The sequence below is a fragment of the Blennius ocellaris genome, assembly GCF_963422515.1.
Source record: "Blennius ocellaris genome assembly, chromosome: 20".
NCBI classification, from domain to species: Eukaryota; Metazoa; Chordata; class Actinopteri; order Blenniiformes; family Blenniidae; genus Blennius; species Blennius ocellaris.
The window spans coordinates 15,642,875-15,660,487 of NC_137669.1; the positions used below are offsets into that span (position 1 = coordinate 15,642,875).

The following is a 17,613-nucleotide window of genomic DNA, read 5'->3' on the forward strand; positions in this document are numbered from 1 at the left end:
CTTCTTTCAGGAAATGAGAAGACGGAGCCTCTGTTGCCTTCTTTGCTGGATCAATATCACTTGCAGAGCATCATGAACGGATGGATAATGAGGATTCACTGTCACTGTTGATGTACCTTCCAGTCTGTCATTCATACAACACACGAACACTCTTTATCACTGGGATTAAAACAATCTCTAAATGCACTGATTTAACAAAACAACCTGGTTCTAGTTTTTCTTCTTCTAAAGTGAGATTAGTTCAGGCAGAACTATTTCATACTATGGAAACCAACAGTCTAGAATCTCTGGAAATGTATGTCTTTGCTTATTAATTCCCTATTCATGTGGGAAGATTTCCCTCTTGTTCTCTGATCAAAATAACATCTAGAAATCGAAAAATTCAGTATATCTGCATGAGTAGTGACTGTTTAATTACAGACCATAACTATTATTAGTATTATTTTCATTAAAAAAGGAAAAAAAAACATGTTCCTCCTTTACCTGTAGGGGGCGATGTTGTCACATTGTGGAGTTTCTTCTGCCTCGTCGCTCTCTTGATGACGTCAGAAGAACGCGCTCTTTACGTAGCGGCAGTGATCACTCCGTCGCTATAATTTTTTCTCCTCGGTGAAGGATTTGAAACTATCATCCGTCACCATCATGAAACTAGTCCGGTAAGTGGCTGCGGGACGTCCCGGTGTACCGGCTGTGTCGATGGCGGAGGGTTAGACGTGTGTGAAACGGGCGGATGGAGGTGGATGTTGACGAGGCGGGAAGCCGCCCGGAATGAATGGGCTGTCCCGGGTTCACGGACTCGGGAGTCTCTGGCTCTCACGACTCCACATGCTGTTTTCCATGTTCGGTGTTTCATTATGTTATAATTCCATCACTCTGCCGCTGTTTACTGCGTCTTAACGCTTTGAAAACAGGTTTCAGTCAGTCGTGTGTCCACAATGGCCGCCGGCCTCTTCACCGCCTCCTGCAAGACTTTTTTAACATTTATGTTCAAATGCAAGCTTCACAAACGGAGTGATTATTCTCCGTGCACGCGACATTTCCGTTAAAGTTGAAGCGAACGGTCTCGTTTTGTTGTTTATTCCCCAGCAGATCAATTTTATGTCAGGAGGTGGACCAGGAAGCTAACTGGCTAACAAAGCTAGCCTCTGCTGTGCTCAGTGTTTGAGTTGCTTCGCTCCTTCTAAAAAGTGCTGTTCAATCCATCCTGCAGGTTTTTGATGAAACTCAGCCATGAGACAGTCACGATTGAACTGAAAAATGGCACCCAGGTCCACGGCACCATCACAGGTAAGATCCAGGGTATATTATTGTTATTCACAGTGTTAACAGGAAGTTTTATCTTGTATAGGTCGCTCCAAACAACAGAATGATAACACGAGAGACTCAACCCTTCTCAGGCTCAAACATTATTGTGAAACTACCGAGATTTATCGTCGTTTCTCCTCTCCTGCAGGTGTCGATGTCAGCATGAACACTCACCTGAAGGCGGTAAAGATGACCCTGAAGAACAGGGAGCCCACTCAGCTGGAGTCCCTGAGTATCCGTGGGAACAACATCCGGTACTTCATCCTGCCCGACAGCCTCCCGCTGGACACGCTGCTCGTCGACATCGAGCCAAAGATCAAGTCCAAGAAGAGGGAAGCCGGTGAGGAAGATTCAAAGATCAATACATTTGCTGCACCTGTTGAAATTTTCAAAGCTTTTTTTTTTTTCCCCATTTGAGCCTAAATATGAACTACAGTGTGGTTTCTGATGTATCAAACGCAATTTGGGATGATTCTAAGGTTTTCATCTCTCGGCCCTGCGCATGTAATATAGCATCCTATTTTGGACATTGCTCGCTGAAGTTTAAACGATATACCCAGGGCTTCCAGACTGACATTTTTACTGCCACTGACGATAACATCCAGACGAGATCTGTCTTTAGAAAAGAAACTTTCGCTAACGTGTGGTGGGCTGGAGGTGGTTTCAGGTTTTAATTTTAACTACGTGTTCACGTTTGACGTCATCAGAGACGAAGGAGATTGTTCTACAGACACACATTGAAAGTGGCAAAAATAAATGATTGGTGTTGTTAGTTATTGAACATGTTTGGTTAAATGTGCTGACTGACTGGTGGGTCTCTCTCCAGTGGCTGGCCGGGGACGGGGCAGAGGACGTGGACGCGGCAGAGGGAGGGGACGAGGCCGGGGCGGCCCCAGGAGATGATCTCCAGGCCGTCTGCAGCTTCTCATCATCCATCCCGCTGTTTGTACAGGATTTTCTTTTCTATTGTCTGGGAGGAAACGACTTGTTAATTTCAGTGTGTTTGTTCTGTATCTTTAGTTTTAGTTTTTTTTTTTTTCTTATTTTGTACATTAAAGTGTTCCTGAAGAGGATGAAACTTCTCCTGAGTGTTATTTAGTTTCCACGATTGGTCGAGTTTCTACACTTAGTTTGATACGAACCTAAATAAAAGTCTTTGCGTTGAAGTTGTTTTTTAACTGGATTATCTTGTCTCAACATCGTCTCATGCTTTACTTCCAATTCAATGAAACATCTATAGAGAACAAATGTTCACCTGCATCATAATGGTAACTCAAAACCCCTGCAAAGGTTCCCTTCGCCTTTAAATGGTCTCATTGACACCGTCCAGACTAACCCTTACCCACATTGTCAAATGTACCAAAAGCAGGTTCAATGACCGTGGTGTTACTGCACTTCATTGGCCAGCAAGCTGGCCTGACCTGAACCTCCTAGAGCATCTGTGGTCTGTTGTCAAGAGGAAGGTGAGAGACACCAGACCAAACAATGTAGACGAGCTGAAGGCAGCGATCAAAAAGCAACCTGGGCTTCCAAGTGCAGCTGAGCAGTGCCACAAGTTGATCGCCTCCACATCACAGAGCATCGATGCAGCAAGTCGTGCAAAAAGAGGCTCAACCAAGTATTGGGTGCATAGAAATGCACGTACTTTTCATGATCACCAACCTCACTGAGAGCAGGGCTGTTTATTTGAGCACCTGAGTAAAATAACAAAAACCAGAATGTGTTTTGACCATCAAAATCTGGAGGGACTTGAGGCTGGAGGTTCCACACACAGATTCTCTGTTTACTGGCTGCAATTCCAGCTGTGTTTGGGTTCATTTGGAGTGTTTTAATTCATAATTACCTGCTTTTAAGGTCATTGTAGTCCAACAGTCACTGGTCACAATGCTGAGATTTACATCAAGCGATGACAACCTCCCACCACAACTTAAGAATGTTTAACACCAAAGCATTAAGCCACATCAAAGAATGAAAGGGTGCAAAGCATTCAGGTGGTCATACTTTTTTTAAAAATTTGGAACATTTAGCCTCATGTAGACAATTCACTTTTTTTTTTTAAATTGTAGTTATTTTACCATTTGGCTCAACAAGTTGTTTTTTTCTCTCTTCACAATGTCCTCCATGGCAGCTGACACCACTGGTCTATGTGTCTCTGACAATGTATTGTTTGACACTGCTGAAGCAGTGAAAAGGTGTTATAAAAAGTGAAAAACATTTCCCACAAAGAATAATGCTTAAACTACAGCTGCATCTTGACAAATTACAATATACCGTTTCAAAACTGTAACATGCTTCTGTTTTTTCCACATCTATCACACAAATGGCAGAATATTTCATCGGAGCTGTCATTTTTTCCCCATTTTATTTTAAACCAGATACAAGTTTTTATTTTCTTTCAGTTTTATTGTGGATATAGAAATAATTGTAAACTTTTGTATAAAAATTGAATGAATGAATATTGTTTGCTTATGTGGTTTTCCTTACATTAATACACATCACACAAGTGCGTGTATATGTGTGTGTGTACAGTATTTCTGCCTGCTCAGTAAAACGGCTTTATTCGGTCTGTAAATTCCCGGATGTTGAGCGGCTCACCAGTGTTTTGGGTTAACTGGTTTCCCCGTTAACAGGTGACCGACTTCCTTTAGCGTCACAAGCATAGATATTGACTCTTCAAAGGTAAGACAATTCGAAAATGTGTTGTGAATGCGATTAAATGACGTTTGACGGGACAGCTGTGGATTCCATGTCGAGTTTTTGAGGGTTTTTAACATCTACTGTTAATAGCAGCAACGACTACGCTTCAGGAAGTCGGTCACCAGGTAACACGAGAACCAATTAATTCAAAACTCCCAGAAACAAACAAAAAAAACCCCAGTAATATTTACAGTCACTGAGTCATTATTTTCGCAGGCCACCCTATCGCTACTCGGAGACTAAATATATAAAATCATAGTGGTGAAATTTCGTAATATAATCCGTTACGCATTGGTTGCGCGTTGACTGACGTGGTCTCCAAAGCGTCGACCTCCGGCAGCAGAACAACCGCCAGGTTCAGTCGCGTGTCTGCCTGCCGAGAGGAGCCCACAGGAGCCGCCAGGAGCCCACAAGAGTCCACAGGAACCCGCCAACATGTCGGTGGCCGCCGGCTGCTTCTTGTATTTCGCCTTTGGAAGTAACCTCCTGAAGGAGAGGCTGCAGCTTGCGAACCCTTCAGCGGAGTTCCGCACCACGGGCCGGCTCAAGGTTTGAACCCGCTCCGTTCACACCGGACCTTGTTGAGGCGTTCACGGAAATAGTCGTGGAGCGTCAGCAAGTGTTTTAATAAATTGTACATTTATGAGTCAATTAGACTCATTGGCTTTGACAGCAATTGACTGCAATTAAAATACATTTGTCCCACCTTTACGCAGTCACGCCTGGCTGTTGGGGGAAATACTCGTTACAAGCTCGTATTAAAATACATTTTCAACGATACATTTAAACGACTTCATATTAATTTCTTTTTAATTTGATTTTTAACCGTCCCTGGTTGCTGTAGCAACCACGAGGTTGATTATCAGTTTATTTATTTCCAACAATTCATGTGTTGCAACTAAATCTTTGATCCCAGATTCTGCTTCTCATGTAGTTTATAGCAGGAATAATCCTTGATAACTGAATATATTTTATTTACATATACCACATTATTAGGTTGCATGTAAACTCATAGTTGGGTCATGAAATTGATTTCACCTACTGTAATCATTGTGAGGGCCAAAAACATGTGATCGACACTGAGAGGTAGTTAGAGGAACAATAATAATAATAATCCCCATGCAGTGTTATTTATTCACGTTTTGGCTCTACCAACTACTGTATATGAAAATAAGTTTGACCAACTAACTTTGATCACATTTTGTGTGTTTTTTCATGATAAATCAACAGCAATGCTCAATAATCCACATTGAAGTTCAATTGGAAGTTGTTACTCATTTGCTTGTGCCTCTGTTGTAAAAAAAATATGGTGATATTTGCTTAAGCCTTCCCTCTGCTTTTGTCATGGCATGACCTTTAGTCTCACATAACCACCACTGTTCAGTTTATTGGGTCACCCTTAAATCATTGGATATGATGCAGCGCTAAAGCTATGCTATCAAGTCTGCTTTTGCAAAGGTAATACTGTTTTTGCTTGAGAGCTTCAGATTAAAAAAATAAGCATATCATTTGGTGAAATGGTATCCACTGATCTGTAATGGCAGTACTGTACAAAGGCCAGAATAATTTGTCCTTATTGAAAATGAATATGTGATTTTGTTTTCTTGCATCAGTGCAATAGTGCAACTCCACACAACCACGTTAAGATTGTACAGCTGCGTATTCCAGTGCACTCTGGGTCTTTGAAACCATGGAAAACACGAGTAAAAGCACCTTAACTTTGCCAATTTGCATAATATTATTCTTTTTAATCTGTTCACACACATACGCGCGTCGCTGCCTATATTTCGCTGAGCCAGCTGTAACAACAGGGTCCGAGCGTAACAGCGGTCCGACTGTGCAGCAAGCAAACATGTCCCACCGGGGACGCGACTGAACTCCCAAACAGCTCGTCACTGTGAAAGAGAAGGCATTTCGTTTTTTGTTAAACATTCACAATGACTTGTTGTTGTACACGCTTTTGTCCCGTTAATCTATCACTACCCTACCTGTGTGTGCGTGCGTGTGTAGGACTACAAGCTCAATTTTGGACTTTGGGAGCAACAAGTGGAAAATGCCTGGCACGGCGGCGTGGCCACGATTGAACCCTCTCCAGGTGCCGAGGTGTGGGGGGTGATCTGGACCATGAGCAACGACAACCTCCCAAGTCTGGACAAGTGAGACACGGACACACACACACGGTGATGTTTAGCCATGTTGAAGTTAATGCGTGCCATTTTTAACCAGCATTGTTTGTGTGTGTGTGTGTGTGTGTGTGTGTGTACACGCAGCCAGGAGGGGGTGGACATGGGGCAGTACTCTCCTCTGGAGGTCTCGGTGGAGACAGACGAAGGACCGTTGATCTGCAGGACGTATCAGATGAACAATTTCCACGCCTGTCCTCCGTCTCCTCAGTACAAACAGGTGTGCACATGCAAACATGCAAACACACACACGGATCCTAAGATGAGATAGTTAAAAAAAACAACAACAATTGTCTCTGTGCCATGTTTTTTTGTAAGGTGGTGTGTTCGGGTGCAGAGCAGAACGGACTCCCGGAGGAATACCTGAAGAGCCTGGAGGCCGTTAAGACCAACAACTACACCGGCCCCTCCGTGCTCGACCAAATCAGAGCAGCCAATCAGTAGAGATCAACACTACGTTCAAGGCCATGCCGTGATTTCTCTGCTAGAAAAAAAACCAAACGCTCATTTGATATCGGACCAAAAAAAAAAAATCTTCAAAACTTCTCAGAACTCTTCTTTTGCAACATAAGTTCCACAGCAGTGCGACACACTGAACCGACCACTTTCAGAGGAGCAGCTTGTCGAGTCTTGACTTGTACCTTTAATGTGTGAAAATGACTCAAATAGAACAGTGAAACAGTATGAAGGTGGTTCGGGTGTCAGGCATTCTCAAACCCGAGGAAGTTCTGGCCGAATTTCCAAGAAATTTGGAATCTCATAACCTAACTTTTATTGTGACTTTATGAGCAGGTAGAAAAATCAAACCCCTCCGAGATCCTCGAACTGAGTTTTTAGAAACTTCCTGTGATGTAGGAAACAGTGAACATGAAGTAAGTAGAAAGTGATTTTTCTACTGATATTTGACTTATTTTAAGCACATACATTATCTGGTCCAAAGATCTGACTTAAAAGTTTGAAAAAAAACAACAAATGAGAACAAAAATGAATAACAAGCATGCAAATGCAGAACCTGATAATCTTTTGGCTTAAATAGTCACTTCAGCCTGTTTTTCCTGCTTGTATTAATTGTATTTAATACTGTTTGATGGTAATGTTACATCATAATGAAACCGGTTACATGTGGTCACACTGGACTGCCTCATATGAAGACACTGGCAACTCTCTGTGGTCACATCTTAATAACGCATGCAAAACACACACCATCTGTAACAAACTATACTTGGAAAGCAAAGTGTCTGCAGCAGGTGGATGCATGCCGACGTGCAGGAGTTCTCCAGGTAATATTAAAAACACCCTTAAGACATTATTACACTCGCCAGCCTTTTTATTGAACCGCCTTTATTATGACTTTGACCAGTAAATGTTGTGCTCTGGGATTGAAGAGACAAGAGTGGGCTGAAGTTTTCATTTACAGATTAATGAAATGTACATTAGAATCCTTTCAGGCAACTTAATTAAAAGTTAACAGTTTTTATTACAAAATAAAAATAAAAATGGATCATTTATGTAAAAGGACACCACTTTTTTAATTTTTTTTTTACAACACAGTGGCCTTGGACAGGATGAAAGTTTCTCCTCCCTCCCCTCCTCTCTCTCTCCCAAACATCTTTTATACTCTAGGAATTATAGAAAATACAAGTACAGTACAAAAAAACCAGCTGTCAGGAGAGCAGAAGCTATATTGGGTACACCCAGGAACATGTTTCAACATCTGTTAAATCTCTATGTTAAATAACCACAGGTCTATGCAAACGTGTTGACGTCACAATGGCACAAATTATAATTTCATCAGATAATGAAACTGAAGGCTCATGCAAGCAACATGGTCCGTAACTGGCTACTCGACAACCGGACGACCCAGACGTTTGTACATTCTTCAGATTTTGGCTTTGAAAGTGGAAGATGAACATTCATCTCAGTAAAGCAAGAAAGAAAACGCCCCCCTTTTACCTGCAGAAGTGAGTTGAAAGGGTAAATAGTTTTAATGTTCAAAGTTATATGAAACAAATAAAAAATCCCACACCAACATTGACGTACGGAAGGTGTGCGCAAAACAAACTTGATTAAATCTAAAGGGGAGCTCGTCTATAATCTCATCTGAATGAACGTCTGTGCTGGAAAGAGAGTTTGTACAAAAAAGGTTTAAATTAAAAAAGGAGAAAAAAAAAGGTGCAAAAAGCAGCTATGTGAGCAAAATATTGTGGCAGTTAATGTCTGTAATATGATGAATAGATTGTGTTTAGTTAAATACTGTTATACAGTCTGCATCACAATATTTCCTCTGCATCGTCTTTCAAAAGGAGCAACGAGAACGTGGCTTTGAGTTACTGTTAGGAATCGAGATATGGATCACCGACAACATACCGAGTTCAAACAAAACGCTAATAGGGAAGGCTACATCAACAAACTGCCCTCAGTTACTTTAAGTTGTTATGAAGTACGTAATTTAACGCGTCAACACAAAAGGCCATCGTTACCCAACAGTTTGAAGCCACTCGGGCTAATTTGTCGATTTAAGAGTCCACCTCCATCGGCTCCACATCCGTGGTTTTGTCGTTCCCGCTTTCATCCATCGGCTCCGGTCCGTCCCGGTTCCCTCTCTGTGGCAGGGCGCCGGCAGGAGGCGGGTCTGGAGCGTCGGCCGCGGGCGTCCGGGACGAATCCACAGCCGGCGGCTCTGCGATCTCCACGGGCTGCTGCACCGGGATGAGGAGGTTGTGCTTTACTTGGCTCAGGGCGGCCATGTTGAAGCCCAGCAGAATGGCCGACGTGCTCTTCTTCAGGCTCTTGATACATTTGATGCGCTTCTTGCTGAACAGCGCCACCACCTCCGCCTTGGTGAGGGACAGCCTCTTGCACAGCTCTTCGGTCTCGGCTTTGGTCGCGTACGGGTTCACGTTGAAGTACTTGGATATGAATTGTTTGCGCTCGTCGGTGCAGCGCCGGTCCACCGGCATGGGCTCCAGTAGCAGCTTGACGGCCGGGTCGCTCGGAGCCTCGGGCTCCGGCGCCGGCACCGGCGCCGGCAGGAGCTTCTCGTGCACTTGCCTCCGTCGCACGGCTGCCCGCTCCTCCCGCTCCCGCTTGTTGGTCTCCATCACCTCCCTCCACGCCGCCTCCAGCCTCTTCTTGGAGAGCAGCTCTGCTTCGCTTTCCTGACGTTGCGGTTTGGGCGCGGCGGGGACCGCGCGGACCGGGGCCAGCGTCTGTTTCATGGCCAGCCCCGGTGGCATCTGGAGAAAGTAGAGTCCGGAAGCTTGGCCGGCTTGTTTGGGCAGCGAAATCAGCTGCGGCTGCTGCTGCTGTTGTTGCTGCTGCTGTTGCTGTTGTTGTTGTTGTTGTTGTTGCTGCTGCTGCTGCTGCTGCTGCTGCTGCAGCACAGCGGTCGGCTTGGGTGCAGGTTGTGGCTGTTTGGGCGAGCAGCGGCACCGCTGAATGTGGAGCATGACGGCCTGCTGCGTCACCTTCCCCGTGTACACGCCGTTGCAGTAGATGCACTTGAAGGCCTCCGTTTTGAGGATGGCGTGAATGGTGGGCGCCACAAAGTGCTTCTGCTTGAGATGCTGGAGGTGGTCGGGCTCGTGGTGGAACTTCTCATCGCAGAAGGGACAGTAGGAGCTGTTGATTTTAGCGGGCGCCGGGCAGATTTCCGGCTGGCTGCTGGGCTGCAGCTTGAAGAAGATCAAGTCCAGGGAGTTCGTGACGAGGGCGAGGTTGACCTCCGTGTCGCCCAGGACCTCTTTGGGCGCGGTGGTGTGGACGTCGAAGTAAGGGAAGAGGATGCCCCCGGCTCCTTTAGAGTACACCCTGTACTTCTGCCTCAGGAAGTCACAGTAAGCCTTGCTGGCGGGATTGTGCTGCCTCACGTGCTCCACAAGCTGTTTGATTGAGAAGAACAGTGCCGAGCAGTACAGACAATTCAGGCCGTGCAGCAGGTGCTGGAAGACGCTCTTCTCGGACAAGAGGATTTTGCACGTTAGACATTTAACGGTTTTGTCGGGCATCTTCTTCAGGAACGCCGCCCGCGCCGCCACGCTCTCCGACTGGGCCGTGCTGGATTTAGTCTGGTGGGCGACCTCCGTGTGCATGTCGAAAACGTTGGAGGGGAACAGTTCGTTGCAGAGCGGGCAGGTGATCCATTTCTTAGTTTGCGGGTTGGAGCTGCTCATCTGCTCAACAGTCTTGGGAAGGGTGTTTGTGCTCTGGGGCATTGCTACTTGCAGAGGAGCAAAAGTGTAGGTGGGCATGCCGTTCACCCTGTTGCCGGTCGGGATCAAGTGATTTAGTAGAGACTGTGATGTCAGCATTGTGCCTTTCAGTGCGCTTTGGTTTGTTGCTGTGTTTTGTGGGACGGCAGGGGGCTTAGGTACGGTCCCGTGTCCGGCTGCCACGCTGGCCTGCACTGCGGATGGGAAAACGATCTGCTGCGCGTGACTCGCCTGTGGCTGAGGAGTCAACGTCACCGGCGCCTGTTTCAGAGACACGTTGGACACCGACGGCAGCTGGACCATCGAGGTTCCTTGGGGTAAAGCACTTCGGAGGGCTATCGTCGCCCCGGGCTGGAGCAGACCTTTAGCCTCGGCGCTAGCGAGCTGCACGAGCGCAGACGCTTGAGGGGGCAGAAATGCCTGGTTAGTTCCAGGGGCGCAGATCAGAGTGGCATTGTTTCCGGCCCCTTGGAGCTGCTGCACAGCCAAGACGGTGCCGGTGGGCTGGCCATTACTCGGCAAGACCAGAGACTTGCTGTTGAACAGTGGAGGTTGCTGTGGTTTCGGAGCGATGCTGGGGAACGCCACAAACATGCCAGTCCCATTGGGAGTCGGTTTGATGGTGAAGGCCTTGTTCTCATAAATCAAACTCTGCACCTGCGTGCTGACCGAGTAGTGCGCCGGCTCCATCAGCAAGTGGTGCAACATTTGGTCGAGCGTTCCGGCGTTGACCTTACACGCCTTGCAGCAGTAGACCTTCACAGTCGAGGCTCCCTGAATCTGCAACCTGTAGCCGATGTATTGCTCCGCCACATTGTCCAGGTGCTTCAGGATTATGTGTTTCTTCATCGCGAAGATGGACGCCACGGGAAAGCCACACTTCCGACAGTGGTACCTCTCGTTCCCGCGGTGGACCGTGGGCGCCGCCGGCACTTCCCTCGGCGGCTGCGGGAGGGTGCCGATTTTGCCGTGGAAGATCAGCATGTGTTTCTTGACGGCCTTGGGGTGGCCGATGAACAGGCACTGAGAGCAGGTCGCCAGCGCACAGTACGCCTGGATGTAGCCATGGCAGCGGGACACGTGGCTCCGGAAGTTGTAGATGTTCTGTGACGAATACTTGCACACGTTGCAGCACAGGGATTGAGAGCGATAAGGCCACTGAATGGAAAGGAAAAAAATTATAATTTAATCCTGTGTTTGTGTTTTTATGTTGACCAATAAGTGAGTGCCGCCTTGTAAAGGAGATTAAAACTGATTGAGCGGAGTTGTGTAAAACATATTCACCTTCTTCTGCTGCCGGCCATTGAATCCCCCTGTGAAATCATACCACTCAGTCTCCTGGAAGGCCTCTTCATCATCGTCAGAGTTGTTCTCAGTGTTTTCGTTGAGATCCTGCACAGACACAATCGTTATAAGACACTCATTCAAGTTTGGTGGCGATATATTTAAATCCTTCACACGCAGTCAAAGCAGCTATTGTCCGTGAGCCATCTGGTTCCCAACTTGTTGCTCCAAGGGGGTGTGTTGGAAAAAACATCGTCTTAGCAAGACCGGGGGCTGTTTTAGAGACTTCCCAATGTGCCGATCTTTATCTTCTGTTTGTTTACCGCACCGAATGAAGTTGAGAATCGATTCAAGAAAAATATTTATCATGGAAGAACTTTAGACAGGGACGATAAAAGCTTCAAGATTTACATTTTTTTTTTCCCCTAACACAATGAGAAGATTTCAAAATGTACTTTATTTTCCCCACTATTGCGTGAAACGACCATCTAGATCCCTGTGGGTGATCTATAATTCATTTTTCACAGTCAACTCGATATAAATAGGGGGAATTTATTTCCATGATGGACCAGAGCAAAGTAACATCCTTTTTATTATCTTGTCTTTTCTTTATCAACGTCTCAGTTAATCAATTAGTTGTTTGGTCTTTGAAGTGTTAAAATGCTGACCAACATTTCCCGAAGCTCGGAAAAATTCCTTTAAATATCTTACTTGGGCCTGAACATCAGCCCGCAACCCGAAAGTTCAGTTTTGTTTTATGAAAGGCGTGAAAAAAAAAAAAAAAATTTTTTTCACATTCAGAAATACTGATGAGTAGGTGTATAAAACGATTCGCTTTCAAAAGTGTTAGTCAAGAGATCAGTGATCTGATTTTACCTAAATTGCAAATGAGTGGAATAATAAACCAGCTCATTGAAAATGTGGAGACAACTTTTTAATGGCTCGCAAATCGCTTCAGGATCTATTCTGGTCCCGTCAGTACGAGCAGGTGAAGTGGCAGTAACCGTTGGTCTGAACTCTCTCGTCTCCTTCCTCCCTCCCTCCCTCTCTCTCTACCTCCCTCCCTCTCTCTCTACCTCCCTCCCTCTCTCTCTCTCCCACACAACAGATCAGAGGAAGGAAAGCGGTTGAGCAGTCGAGGCTGGGGGCGGAGCCAACGTCCGAAACCCTCGCCGCTCCGCCCCACCCCCCGACTGTGCACATGTTCTTTACCCAGAATGCATTTGGGAGACAAAAATGGCCGTTGGTGAAAATCCCATGTTGTCAACTGCTTTTGAGCATAAAAAGAATCTACTTCTGCGACATCATTTATTTCACATTAAAGTCTTAGGACATAAATGATTGAAGTTAGTAACCACAATGTAACAATGACTATGATATTTAGTGCCGACTCATGCTTCTTTTAGAAATCCATATGCAGGCCAATAGGCCTTTGTTCAAGTAATATTGTCGACTTTGTTCTTCTTGGACGAACAGCACATCCACTAGGAAAACAACACTTTTCTGCCTTTGATTCAAGTTTAAAGCCAAAACCTACTCAGCAAAGCTAAGAAATAAATACGTTTTCCACTATTTAGTCACTTGAATAGTTACCACATTCCATCATAAGGTCGGATCATGTTGCAAGGATTGATTGAATATCTAAATAATTAATGTGCTTATAATAAAACACTTGATATGAGAGGACAATAGAGAACCAAAAAGAAAACACTTTACTAATCCCAGAGGAAAATTCTTAAAATCAGGACATTTTGGCCGATAAGACCACACACAAAAGGTTTGAAATAAATTAAACTATACATCCCTGCTTATAAATGGATCGTGCATGCGAGCACGGTATGACAAACTGAGGGCGAATTATGGGGTGACATCATGTAGTACAACCCCACCTGTTGCCATAACAACTGAGAAGAAAAAGCCGAACAGCTTTCATCTACAAGTCGGCCATGGATTAAAATGATCGTATCAGACATAAACATGGATCATATTTTCACAAACTATCACGCTTTTCATGTGAAACACTGAACTGCAGTATGGATGTCAAGACGAAACACAGCCGACGTTTTACAGTTCCTATTTTATTGTATTTAGGAGCTAAAATGCTTTTCAGATAGTTGGGTATTAGATGCCAAGATTCTAATGACTGTGTATATAACAAGCTTAAGAGTAATATTTCTCTGAAGTAGACACATGGCATCAATCACTTATTGACTATTTTAAAACATCTGGCAAAATTATGAACATCTAAAGCAACCTGCTGTTTTGAAAGGCATTTAATAAAGTATTTCTATTTTATTCTATTTGTGAACCACTTTAGAAGATGAACCATACCTTCAGCAGGCTTTGACAGTCTTCCAAGCCGATCTCACTTAAGATACTTTTGACCGCCTTGCGGGCCTTCCGGATCTTCTCGATATTCCCAACTGGAAGCTGATACATGTTTCCACCAAGGCCTTTAGAAGGAAGAAAGGTTTCATTTGTGAGGCGTTGTTTGACACAGAGCGATATCAACATAAAAGAAATACGTGAACTCCATATATTGAGAACTGCATATACTGGCAATGAAAGTAAAACCTCAATAAAAACTGCGTATTTATACAGATTAAGTGATGCTTAATTCATTGAAGTTGCTCAGAGACAAGCATAAATTACAGAACCTGTTGGTTTTTCAGGACAAAGCACCTGTATTAAATACATATTAAACCAGCTTTTGACTAACAATTAAGCAGCTTGTAGATGGAACTGCAAAAGAAGCCAGAATAAACACAATGCAACCCGGTCCTAAGGCATTCAGGGGTTAGTTACTACACCTAATTTTAGTCTTGCATCTGAATTTAAATTAGTAGACATTTCCCAAATCCTCCCAGATGCAAACGTGAAATCACAGATGATGAAAACTGTCACGAGAATAAAGAATCAAATATATGCATCAACAATATGAACTTTACGTTGTTTTGAACAAATCAATGTCATGACGCACGTGGCTGGTCGGTAAACCAACGCGCCTTTATTAACACTTTGTAGGGAATGTGTGAGATGTAAACCCTTACACACACACTGATCATGGATATTACATGTGGACGAGCGGTGTTGATAAAAGCGGTGCAACAGCTGACTTGTATCTGAATACACGCGTCCTCCTACTGGATGTGTGTGATTTTATTTGATCCGTCTCCTCCTCTCTCTCTCACACACACGCACACACACACACACACACCACAGACAGTCTACAGACACACTAAAGTCATGGAGAAGCCACAGGCAGCAGCAGCAGCAGCAGCCCGGGTCACCGGGCGCGAGCCGGCCCCGCAGCGCATCTCCACTCAGCCTCCTCCTCGCGCTCGTATTTACCTCGTCCAAATTTCAGCACAGATTAACGTTAGTTGTCGCTGTGCCACCTCCGATACAGCTTCCCACTTCCACCGGCCCGCAGCTCCGTGTGTGTGTGTGTGTGTGTGTATCAGTGAGCTGCGTCCGCCGCCGCCGCGCCGCTCATCCGACCAGCATCCTCCGTCCTCGCGCACCGCCGCCACAACACCGCAAAACACACGCGAAAGGCGCCGCGTGAAGGAGCCCCCAAAATCCGCGGATAAGTTATTTTGGGTACGCTTTTGTCCCTTTCTTCCCCCCGATGAGGAGAAAAATGGCGCTGTAGTCCAGGATGTGACGTCGACTGCCTCATTTGCATACCTCTCAAACTGACCAATGGGGGACTTCTCCTCCTTAAACCTGAATAACTTTTTATTCGCCCCTAAACGCTGCCTGAGTCCCCCCCAGTTTGCCCAGGTGATGCCTGCCAGGGTCAAGTTTGGGGGTTTCATGCAACACCTGGGCTGTCAGGTGAATACTTTGAAATACACAGCAAATGGCTAGGTAGGGGGCGTGGCCACGTCCTCCCCCCACCGGCTGTCACGTGGTACATGGCTGGGGCTAGCCAATAAGCTGTCGAGAAAATGAGCTAAATGGGTGGTCCCTGGGTTGTGACGTCATATCATGCAACTTTTTTCAACCAATTATAGTGAGCCCATATTTGTTTGGGAGGGAGTGAATCTGATTGGTCACATAGTTAATTGGTTCCTGCGCTTTTTGAGTGCAAAGCACAACCATGGCTAGCTACCACTGCAGAGAAACCTACACTCTGCGAAAATTAACATTTACTTTCACGCAATACATACGTGTGTGAATGTCAAACGTTTTTTTTCGTGTTAGTCACACGAACTTCGAAGTGGCAAATTTTTTCACATTTGAGTCGGTATAAACAGTTTGACTTGAAACAAAATTCATAATCAACTTGAAAATGCGACAGTGCTACACCCTTGTTGACCTTTAACCCACAGTGTATTGTGCGAGCGATTATCTGACACTATCAACTCAGATGTGGCTTCGTTCTTTCCTCAGTGGTCACCACAGGTCGCCGACCTTTTCTCGACTGATGTGCGGCGAGCAGTTTGACACCGGACTGATGAGGTCACATTTACCACCAGCTTTTGCAAAGCACTACAATTTGATTTTCTGAGCAAACAGTACCTGGAGCCACAGAGCCACCAAATGATGATTGCACTGCAGCGGATTTTACACTGCAGCATTCCTTATTGAGGCAGACCTCAAAGGCGAGACTGACGAGGGACAACCAACACAGTGATATCGTCACTGAAGTGGTGTTTCACTGTCATCTCCTCTGAACAACACAAATTATTTAATGAAACAAATGAGTCTGTTAATCGACGGTGTAAATTCGGAGGAGTTATCAAGGTCTAAAATCAAATCTTGGACTCTAGTAGCAGCCTTGTTTTCTTGGTTATTCGCCACTTTGCATTGCTACACTGTCCGTGCAGGGCTGTGTGCTTTTCCCAGGCTGAGTCAGCGGTTTCGGCGTTATCAGCACCACCACTATCACACACAATGACAGTTTCTTCACTCCGTGGTGTAACAACAATGGACGGGCACATGTCCACCCTCTGCTGACGCGCTCGACTTTTAGTCAACTCGACATGTAAAGTATTAAGTTGATGTTTAGACAAATAAACGTCCAACTTGCTTTGACTCACGTTGAACCTTTGCCAACGTCAGAAGTGTCAGCAGCTTGTGTTCATCTCTGGTAACGGATGAATATCAATGATGGATCACGCCTGGAGTTTCTTGGAGTGTGTGCACAGGGGGCAACTTTGGGTCTTCTTTGCCAAAGGCAACATGTTGGATACTTTCCACACCGTAATAGACATCAGTCAGACTATCTGGCCCCTCTGGAGCTCAATTTTCATCTTTTTGAAGTTGATGGGTCTGCAGCCAAACTGCATCAAATGCAGCAAATGGGGGGGGGGGGGAGTCCACCATCTAATTTGTTTTTCTTACAACTCTCTTACAACTCCGGGATAATCTTCCAGTTAATCCAGCGAAGATTGAGGACTGAGGGCCTAAGTAATTGCACTGTAATAAAAGTGTTTAACACATATGTCTTTGTTATGTGGATTCAGGCACACGCTGGCTTTCTTTATACGAGCACAGCAGCAGCTGATCTCCATGATGAAATGCTGCTTTTCCAGCCAATTGTGCAACGCCGTGCCATCAACTGTCAGAGCCCTCCATCCCTAAACCCTCCTGGAGAGGAGACATGAATAAAACAGTTTACTTTGGAAATACTTTTTTCAAAAAAGGTCAGTTTTCCATTATATTGGGCATCATTCATCACTGTTGCCAGCCCCTTTAACACCGCATGGTACTACTCTGTTCAATAAAGGTGATCACAATCTATGAATATCATAATGAATATTAACTTTTTTAACCATGTTTTTCCTCATTAAACATTTGTTTCCTTCACAAGTTAAATTATAAACTGCTTTACCATGTACTTACTAATGTAGTATTTCTGTAGCAGATCAGAAACGTCGTTCTAAAACTGGAGGAATGCTGACAACATGTGCAGAACAGCATCA

The 17,613-nt window shown here is 45.1% G+C and overlaps 3 protein-coding genes across 3 annotated transcripts; 2 read left to right on the forward strand and 1 right to left on the reverse strand.

Annotated features, from left to right (window-relative positions):
• The first annotated feature begins 547 nt into the window (after positions 1-547).
• Positions 548-2,471, forward strand: snrpd1 (small nuclear ribonucleoprotein D1 polypeptide). Its single transcript, XM_080516596.1, has 4 exons — positions 548-656; positions 1,211-1,287; positions 1,454-1,645; positions 2,132-2,471. Exons 1-4 carry the CDS (start codon positions 643-645, stop codon positions 2,206-2,208), a joined length of 360 nt encoding a protein of 119 aa, XP_080372722.1. The 5' UTR covers positions 548-642; the 3' UTR covers positions 2,209-2,471.
• Positions 2,472-4,207: 1,736 nt separating this feature from the next.
• On the forward strand, positions 4,208-6,727 carry ggcta (gamma-glutamylcyclotransferase a). Its single transcript, XM_080516501.1, has 4 exons — positions 4,208-4,551; positions 6,013-6,158; positions 6,273-6,405; positions 6,504-6,727. Exons 1-4 carry the CDS (start codon positions 4,438-4,440, stop codon positions 6,627-6,629), a joined length of 519 nt encoding a protein of 172 aa, XP_080372627.1. The 5' UTR covers positions 4,208-4,437; the 3' UTR covers positions 6,630-6,727.
• Positions 6,728-8,701: 1,974 nt separating this feature from the next.
• adnp2b (ADNP homeobox 2b) lies at positions 8,702-15,128 on the reverse strand (the record flags this gene model as incomplete). Its single annotated transcript, XM_080515614.1, has 5 exons — positions 15,032-15,128; positions 14,012-14,133; positions 11,681-11,788; positions 9,569-11,554; positions 8,702-9,484 (listed from the first exon to the last, which is right to left on the reverse strand). Exons 2-5 carry the CDS (start codon positions 14,117-14,119, stop codon positions 8,702-8,704), a joined length of 2,985 nt encoding a protein of 994 aa, XP_080371740.1. The 5' UTR covers positions 14,120-14,133; positions 15,032-15,128.
• Between the last annotated feature and the right edge of the window lie 2,485 nt (positions 15,129-17,613).

Bases quoted from the DNA above. Each gene is read 5' to 3' on its own strand.
- ggcta (XM_080516501.1), top strand. From the start codon at position 4,438: ATGTCGGTGGCCGCCGGCTGCTTCTTGTATTTCGCCTTTGGAAGTAAC. The intron at 6,159-6,272 runs GTGAGACACGGA...GTGTACACGCAG, and splicing joins AACCTCCCAAGTCTGGACAA to CCAGGAGGGGGTGGACATGG. The intron at 6,406-6,503 runs GTGTGCACATGC...TTTTTTTGTAAG, and splicing joins CGTCTCCTCAGTACAAACAG to GTGGTGTGTTCGGGTGCAGA.
- snrpd1 (XM_080516596.1), top strand. The intron at 1,288-1,453 runs GTAAGATCCAGG...CCTCTCCTGCAG, and splicing joins GGTCCACGGCACCATCACAG to GTGTCGATGTCAGCATGAAC. The intron at 1,646-2,131 runs GTGAGGAAGATT...GTCTCTCTCCAG, and splicing joins GTCCAAGAAGAGGGAAGCCG to TGGCTGGCCGGGGACGGGGC.